General features: G+C 42.2%; 1 protein-coding gene across 2 annotated transcripts in view; it reads right to left on the bottom strand.

Moving 5' to 3' along the window:
- EIF2AK3 (eukaryotic translation initiation factor 2 alpha kinase 3) overlaps positions 1 to 9,318 on the bottom strand; it is a 71,171-nt gene that overhangs the window by 11,509 nt on the left and 50,344 nt on the right. For both annotated transcript variants that reach the window (XM_007466722.1, XM_007466723.1), the window contains 3 exons: positions 7,145 to 7,294; positions 4,474 to 5,251; positions 2,004 to 2,171 (listed from right to left, as the gene is read on the bottom strand). In XM_007466722.1, coding sequence (XP_007466784.1) covers positions 2,004 to 2,171; positions 4,474 to 5,251; positions 7,145 to 7,294 — 1,096 coding nt within the window. The remainder of the gene's footprint in view (positions 1 to 2,003; positions 2,172 to 4,473; positions 5,252 to 7,144; positions 7,295 to 9,318) is intronic.

The following is a 9,318-nucleotide window of genomic DNA, read 5'->3' as shown; positions in this document are numbered from 1 at the left end:
TGACCCTTAGCATGAACCAAGGCAGCAGCACCGAACCATACTAGTAGTAATTATGTTCTTCAATGAAAGGAAGGAAGAAAGGGAGGGAGGGAGGGAGGGAAGGAGGGAGGGAGGCAGGAAGGAAGACAGTTTCACTTAAAATGTCCTTGCTGAAGCAGTAAAAATTATTAATTTTATTATATCTTCCCCCTTAGGTATGCATTTTTTTAATATTCTGTGTGACAAAATGGGCAGTATTCATAAAGCATTTCTGCTCCACACCGAAGTACAATGGTTGTCTCAAGAGAAAGCATTTGTGCAATTGTTTGAGTTACTATATGAACCAGATGCTCTTTTCATAGAGCTCCATTTTGACTTGAAAGAACAACTGGTAGACAAACTGTGGTTATTCATACTTGGATACCTTACAGATATTTTCTTAAAGATGAACAAAGTGAGGATGGAACTTCAAGGAAGACTGACAGTATTTGTTGCCAAAAATAAAAGTTGAGTTTGGAAGTGAATGTCAGAATTTTGGAAAATTTGTGTCCATCACTGGGAACCTGACAGCTTCCTAATGATTAAAGCCTTTTCTGGTGAGATTGGTGGTGATATTAACCAGAGTGATTTTTTTAATACTGTATAGTGAACTGTGACAATTTTTGGAAAAGATGCATAACTTAGGGAACCAATAGTTTCCAAATGACCAATGCACAATTTTATAAAATCATGCGTGGGTCAAAGGTCCATTCAATGTGCAAAATGGACGAACGCATGTTAAAATAACAGAATACAAAATGTTCACTGCTATGGTTTTAGATTCAGGGCAAATGACTCTTCAGCAACTTTTGCTTATTGTATTTTGATATGCTGTCAAAGAAGAATCCCCACAAATACCTGAAAATGGTATTAAAATATTCCTCCTTTTCCAACTATCTATGCGAAGTCAGACTTTCTTCATATACTTCAACCAAAATAACATAGTGCAAGGGATTAAATGGAAAAGCAGATACGAAATCTCTTTTAAGCCAGATACTAAAGAGCTTTACAAAAATGTAAGTAAAGGCCACTCTTCTCACTAGTTTTCTTTCGGAAAATATTTATTTTTCAGAAAATATCTTGAAGATGTGATAGATTTAATACCGTCATTTTTAACTGAATTAAAGATTTTACAAATTTCTGTTTTAATCTCTAATATGGCCAATACTGATGGATAAAATTCCTTAAGAAAAATTCTTGAGCTCTCTATCATGTTTACAAGTATGAACAGGCATTGATCAGAAAGTCTGAGAACCGCCAATCTAAGCACATGTAAGCTTGTGAATACCATCAGCGTAGTGGTGGCCAGGGATGCTGTGCTGAAGCTCCCAGGATGCCTTGCTCCCACCACTCTTCTAGTCTCTGTTCAGTTTATGGAGCTTTTCCTTGGAAGACTAAGCATCCCACAAGGCAACATAGCTCAGCCTGTCCACCTTTATTTCCTGCCATGGTATGTTCTGGAAGCTGCCTGTGGATTACTGTAGAGAACAGCTTAGAACACTACCTCCAGCTGGCTCTGAAAACAGTTCCTGCATAGTTCACACAGGGTGAATGACAATTAAGTTTGGGAGGAGGACATTCAAAATCTCATTCTAAGTTTCTGGTTGCTGTCAGGTTCCGCTTCAGAGGGTGAGCACATTTCATGCATTTTTAGTATTTTTCTTCCTCCACACCCCAATCCATGTTGTGGAATTGTACCCTAGCTGTGTTGCCTGTGGAACACTTCTGCCAGTTTTCATCCTTTTCAGCTTTTATTTTATTGGGTATTTTAAACACAGCACGGACGGAGATGCATGGCGCACATCTAATTAATTAATTAAAAATTATTATTAAAAATTAATAAATCTATTAATTCATTAAAAAATCCTAATTTAATTAATTAATTAATTAAAAATCTATTTATTCGTCATTAAAAATCTATTTTTAATTAAAAATAGATTAATTAAAAATCTATTTATTCCTCAGAAGGAAAACGAAAGGCTCACCTGTTCTGGGCTCATGTACAGCTTGGTCCCCACTTGTCCTGTGTGTCTGGCGTACCCTGGCATTGGGGTCAGAACCAGCTGGTCTTCTTCATCCTGGTCCATTGCAGTCACCAATCCAAAGTCTCCGACCTTGACCACATCATCCACTGTAAAGAATATGTTGGAAGGCTGGAAAAAAATGAAACAGACAAAAGCATGGTGGGTGTGTATGGAGAAGGCGAGAAAGTGAAGAGAATTGTTTAAATGACTACAGAAAATAAATACAAGACACCAGATATTCTCAAGCATGTTTCTCTTTACAATGGGCTAATATGAAAATAAAAACTATCCTTCGATGCTCGACAAGTACTGTGAGTAAAGAAGAGGCAAGGGTAGCAAAGGGAGTGAATATTTATTGAACATCTATTTATTTATTTAAATTTTATTTATTAATTTTTTGGCTGTGTTGGGTCTTCGTTGCTGTGCACGGGCATTCTCTAGTTGCGGTGAGCGTGGGCTACCCTTTGTTGTGGTGCCAGGCTTCTCATTGCGGTGGCTTCTCTTGTTGCGGCTCTAGGCTCTAGGCACAAGGGCTTCAGTAGCTGTGGCTTGCGGGATCTAGAGCGCAGGCTCAGTATTTGTGGCGCACGGGCTTAGCTGCTCCACGGCATGTGGGATCTTCCCGGACCAGGGCTCAAATCTGTGTCCCCTGCATTGGCAGGTGAATTCTTAACCACTGCGCCACCAGCGAAGTCCCTGAACATCTATTTAAATAAATCCTTAGAGATTCACATTCCCTAGGGTCTAGGGTACTTAAACCTCAATCTCATTATTCTATATACTCTCCCTTGGCAAGCTCCTCTACGTTTATGACCTAAGCCATGATAATAATTAATAATAATAATAATAATAATAATAATAATAATAATAGCAGATGCATATATAGCACTTGCAATGAGCCAGAAGCTCATCTAAGTAGTTCATTACTATTAACTCATGTAATAGAACGCTTTTAGTCCTACTGGTCCCTCATTTCACAGATGTGAAAACTGAGGCCCAGAGAAGTTAAGTAAGTTGCCCAAGGTTACCCAGCTAGTAAGGGGTGGAGCAGGGATTCAAACACAGGCAGTCTGGCTCCATGAGAAAAGGACTTCTGCTCCACTGCCATGTGACCAATTCTTGCCCAGCGGCAGCTAAGCACTACTATTTAGTGAATGAACGAAACAGACTGATCCTTGGGCTTGTGTCTGAGAGGGGAATGTAGGCTGTCAAGGAGAATAAGAGCTCTTAACTACAATCTTGTGTTGCCTCTTCTAATACTCACAGGCTCCCATATACCCCACAACCCCCGTCCCGAGTTCTAAACTCTCATATGCAACTGTTCATAAGATACATCTAACCACGGGCTCCTCAAACCCAAAATCTCCTACATGAAATACATCGTCTTTCCCTAGAGCCTACTCTCAGCCCACATGACCACCATTCATAGCCCTTGAAATAAGGGAAAAGGAAGCCATTTAGCTCACAAAATTGACTTTCACTGGCCTTCAAATACTGCCAGACAAAAAACATTTTATTTCAAAACTCCAAAGTGCCATCATACAGTATGGACTTTGAAACCATGAAGTTATTGCATATAACCAACATCTACGGTGATACCCTCCTACTTTCCCTCAAATAACCTTGTAAGAGAGACAGGATTAGACTGCCTTAAATTTCATCTTTCCTCCCCTCTCCGTGCTCTGCTGTCAGCTGTTATCTACCCAACACTAACAGACTTTTTTTTTTTTGGTTCTCCAGCATCTTTCCATCCCCCTATGCTTCCACCAGAAGTATCCTGATGTGACTTTGGGAACTCTCTTCTTCTGGGCAGCAAGTCCATGGCTCATACAGGATGTTATCTGGAGGTTGCATCCAGAACTTGCATCCACCAATCAGCATAATCCCAGCCTCTGGCCAGCCGACTGGTTTAGGGACGCATATGTGTTCCTGGCTTATCGATTAGAAGAAAACCAGGTAAATCAACTATACTCCAATAAAAATTAATTTAAAAAAAAAGCTCATTTAAATGAAAAAAAAAAAAAAAAGAAGAAAACCCAGGACTTCTGATCAATAGCAGGGGAAAGTGATACTTTTCTCCCCAACACCTCCAAAAGACTTAAAACATGGAGCCCTGGGAACTTCTGGCAGCTATGCTGAGACTGATACGTGACAAACACGTGACCAAAATACAAAAAGGTTAGAGGGCCTAGAAGGTTTAACATTAGGCTCAACGATAGGTCAGAATGAACAGAACACATAGCTTTTCAACTGGGAATATGTATATATATATATAAAACTCAATCACTTTGCTGTTCACCTGAAACTAACACAACATTGTAAATCAACTGTTCTTCAATAAAAATAATAAGTATATAAATAAAATAAATGACTTTAATAGAAAAAAAAAAAACACATTGAAACCCTTGGGTGATGTTCCACAAAAACAGACCTTGAGGTCCCTGTGCATGAGCCCTTTGCTGTGCAGAAACTCCACCGCCTCCGCGATCTGCAGAAAGATGTGCAGACACACGCTCCTCTCTCTTTCCTCAATGGTGCAGCGGCTGTTCAGCCAGTCTTTGAGGTTTTCCTTTCTGCACAGCTGCATCTGGATGTAAAGATACACCTTTGGTGAACTGGGTTGGAGTTTTTCCACAGAGTTTTTAGTGAGATCTAAACTTAAAGTGGTCGGTCTTGAAGGAGAAATAGACAAAGTAGGTTCCGAGGAAGACTTGCTACTGGAATGCTGGACTGCAGTTAGTTTATCAGCACAATGGTTGCCAATAGGCGGTCGGTTCGTTTTGGGCTCTTTGCTGGATGCGTTATCACAGCCGGAATCTTCAAATACTATAGAAGAGGAGGTTCGCTCCCTTGACCTTACATAAGGGGAAGCTTCAGAAGGACAAAGTTCAAAAGAGTGTCCCTCATCGTTGCCATCCCTAGTACCGTCTTCCCCCTCGCAGTCTGTAAGGCAGCTGTCCTGGAGGTTGCACACCGCGTCCACCGACTCACTCGTGTCTCTGTGGTCCATTCCGGAAAATTCCAGTGGAGAGAACTGGCTCTTGGATGAACCTGTCCGGCCACAGGAAATCCCGACCGAAAAAGACCTACTGCTCCTTGGAGAAGGGGCTATGATTTCAATGCGTTCCTTTGTAGAGAAAGGATCCATTCTGCATATTTTAACGGATGGCGCATCCGCGGGACTAGGAGAGGTGAGCGGCCAGTCTGTGCTAAGAGTGGGAGAAGGACAAAGGGATGAGAGTGAATACGTGTTGATTAAACTACGTGAGCCACATCCTTTGTTTGCTTATTTATTGACTGATGTATTTTTTTTTTTTTGCGGTACGCGGGCCTCTCACTCTTGTGGCCTCTCCCGCTGCGGAGCACAGGCTCCGGACGCGCAGGCTCAGCGGCCATGGCTCACGGGCCCAGCCGCTCCGCGGCATGTGGGATCCTCCCGGACCGGGGCACGAACCCGTGTCCCCTGCATCGGCAGGCGGACTCTCAACCACTGCGCCACCAGGGAAGCCCTTGACTGATGTATTTTTAATGAAGTGCAGCTGACTTACAGTGTTGTAACTACATGCTTTGTCTCCAAAGCTTCAACTATAATAAAGCCAGTTAGCAAGTGACAACATGGAAATTCAATGAAAACATGCCACACGAGACAAAGAACATCACAGCCCATCCATTCCTGAATCGGAAATCTTGGTTTTAAACTGGAAACAGTTATCTGGGACTGTCATGCCCAGAACAGCCAAGGCCTATGTGCAAAACACAAAGCACAAAGGAAGACCAAGGCCAGACCCCTTGGTGGCTGTGATTCGGAAGCCCCCATCCCAATTAGGGCTTGAGACACAGGGTCACTTCACCTGGTCCTTCTGTGGTTTGGCTACTGGCTGTGTATATAAGTGTCACTGTAACTAGGTACCTCATGTGGATCTAGGGTTGTGTTTGGTACTTTTAGGCAGGAATTTTACTCCAGCTCTTTACTAAACAGTCTATTTGTAGCCGGCTCCCTTTTGGTTCTCATTGAGTAGTTTTTAAAAGGGCCTTCCTTCCTAGAGAATAGCATATTTAACATGGGAATTATCTTCAGGTTAACTAAGTTCATGGTTTTTTATGCTTTTTGGTTTTTGGCCTCGCCATGCGGCTTGCGAGATCTTAGTTTCCCGACCAGGGATCGAACCTGCGCCCTTGGCAGTGAAAGTGAGAAGTCCTAACCACTGGACCACCAGGGAATTCCCATAAGTTCATGTTTTGTTTTTTTGATGTGGCCCATTTTTTAAAGTCTTTATTGAATTTATTACAATATTGCTTCTGTTTTATGTTTTTTGGGGGTTTTGTTTTTTTTTTTTTTTTTGACTGCGAGGCATGTGGAATCTTAGCTCCCAGACCAGGGATTGAACCCACACCTCCTGCATTGGAAGGCAAAGTCTTAACCACTGGACCACCAGGGAAGTCCCAAGTTCTTGTAGTTTTAACTGCAAATAGTTTAAAACTACTTTAGAAAGGAGTTGTAAATTGCTAACTACTAAGAAACTAAATGAAAATTTAAAATACAGAATGGAGGGCTTCCCTGGTGGCACACTGGTTGAGAGTCCGCCTGCCGATGCAGGGGACACGGGTTCGTGCCCCGGTCCGGGAAGATCCCACATGCCGCAGAGCGGCTGGGCCCGTGAGCCATGGCCGCTGAGCCTGCGCGTCCGGAGCCTGTGCTCCACAACGGGAGAGGCCACAACAGCGAGAGGCCCGGGTACCGCAACAACAACAACAACAACGAAAAAAATGGAGACAAAAGCAGACAATATCTCTTATTGAGAAAGCCTACTGTAAATCCTTCAGTGAATTATAAGTCATAGAGCTCTATCTACCAATGATTTTAGCAATTCATGTTCTGGACAAAAAAGGAAAAAAAGTTCATGTTCTAAAAACTAAATCAACTTTTCACTTAACAAGTGACTAGAGAATGTTCCAAAACATGATGACAGAAACAGTAATCTGCTGCTATTTTTCTTTAAAAAAATCATCTCTAAAGTTATAGAAAGGATATTTTGTTCATGTAAGCCAAAAACTAGCCTGAAATAAATACCAGTTTTTAAGTCTATGTCTAACCAAGTTACCTTTCATCTTTCAGCCAAATTTCATCCATTTTTTCTTGCCACTTCTCTGGTGGTGCTTCCAACCAAGCATTGAAATATCTGACAATTCCTGGGTGTTCAAGCTTGGCTAAGGCTTTAACTTCTCGCATTACCTTTTCCCGAGCCAATTCCCTGAAACAGAGAAACAATGAAGACACTGAAAGTTGCTCTGATCTGAAGAAGCAATCATATCCAAAGACAGTACAAAACAATAAAATAAAATTCTCCCTTGTTCTAAAATGGGGAACAGACGAGTCAGCCTAGTGGCATAATTCTAAGAAGCCAAAGAGTAAATAAGTCTTGTATTAGAAAAAAATATGTATTTATAGTATTTCTTTTTGCTTCCAGAAATAAATGCTTACAAGTACGTCTATCCATTCAAATAAAGAGTTCTTAGCTGACTAAAAATGAATGACTAAAGACCCTTGAAGATAATTGCTTAATGCTTGTTAATTAATAGGGGGGTGAATAGGTGGAAGTGAAGTATTCAGAAAAGAGAGCTCAGCCTGGCAGCTCAGGAGGATGGAGAAGGGCCAGCCCGACAAGGTACATACAACAATCCAAAAGGCCTGTACAAGCACCTTTGTCTGTTTAAAGCCTCAACTACTGAATATCATAGGCAATGATGTTTAACCAGAAAAGCATCTGGATTTGATCTTCTGCTTTGACAGCTTTTCTGATGGATCTAAGCTCACATTCTAGGGATCCCACCATCACCTGAAACAACATAATAAATATAAGTTATATCCTCTTCCGTCCCCAAGAGACAGTCAGCTACTCCCACTTTTCTCTCTGTGTTTCATTACTGTTAATGGTCCCACCCTGAGAATCCTGGTAGGTTTCTGAATTTTCCATATTCAGTGACCAAATCCTATCAGCTCCTCCTTTTTAATTCCTGACACTCATTCCTTCCTCACCCATCTCCACTTCTGCTGCACTAATGCTCTGTATCTTAGGACTGAACTTCTGCAAAAAAAAAAAAAAAATCTCCTAATGAACACGCTTGTCTCTTACTACATACCACCTCCACTTTGATCACGTCATTCTTCTGCTCAAAGGCACAACTGTCTATGGAATAAAATCTAAACTCCTCTGCTTGGCATCTAAGGTGCTGGAACCAATCTTTGCCATCTTTCTTCCATACTCCCCTTCATTCTCTCTCTTTCTTTTTTTGGCTGCACAGTGTGGCTTGTGGGATCTTAGTTCCCCAACCAGGGACTGAACCCATGCCCACTGTGTTGGAAGGGCAGTCTTAACCACTGGACCACCAGGGAAGTCCCTCCCCTCCATTCTTACCCTTGCTCCACTTGTGCCAGAATCCTCAGTAACCTCTACATCCCCTGCAAATGTGTGCCTAGAGCCTATGCTCAGGCCACTTCATGTACTTGGCCATCCCTCCCCTACATGTGTCCACCAAGGGACAGGTTACCCCTGAACACGGTGCAGACAACACCACCACCACAAGGCTTGCTTTCCTTGACTACCTTTCGGCTACCTCTGCACTTTCTTCATGAGAAGCTATTTACTAAACTAAACCACAAGTCACAATCTTCCTGGCTTTGCAGTTATTTGAGTATATATACAAAGGTCTCAAATAGTTATAGATTCTTGAGGGCAGAAGCCTTTCTTAATTTTATATCCTATGTGGTACTTTGTACACATGAGTATTTAAACTACTCAAAAATTATACACCAAAGAAAAGAATTAGTCCCACAGTACTCAGACTGTCCCATTCCTATGTCCCTATCTGTTGGACAGCATGTTTATGCTGCTAATTAGGAAGACAGCCCAGAAATTAGTGCACATTTAATCAAGAATCCAGAGGAGGCTTCCACAATAGATGAAAAGGACGGTGTAACTGAAAGCCCATTATCTTAAGCATCACACTGTTCTGAGCCCAAAATTCCACTTCTAGGAATCTATCCTAAGGAAACAGACGTGATCAAAATTTTATATAGAAGATGAACAGGGCTTCCCTGGTGGCGCAGTGGTTGAGAGTCTGCCTGCCGATGCAGGGGACAAGGGTTCGTGCCCCGGTCCGGGAAGATCCCACATGCCACGGAGCGGCTGGGCCCGTGAGCCATGGCCGCTGAGCCTGCGCGTCCGGAGCCTGTGCTCCGCAACAGGAGAGGCCACAACAGTGAGAGGCTTGCGTA

This window comes from Lipotes vexillifer, unplaced genomic scaffold (genome assembly GCF_000442215.2).
Source record: "Lipotes vexillifer unplaced genomic scaffold, Lipotes_vexillifer_v1.1 scaffold1158, whole genome shotgun sequence".
NCBI classification, from domain to species: domain Eukaryota; kingdom Metazoa; phylum Chordata; class Mammalia; order Artiodactyla; family Lipotidae; genus Lipotes; species Lipotes vexillifer.
This window is presented reverse-complemented; position numbering and strand designations above follow the sequence as displayed.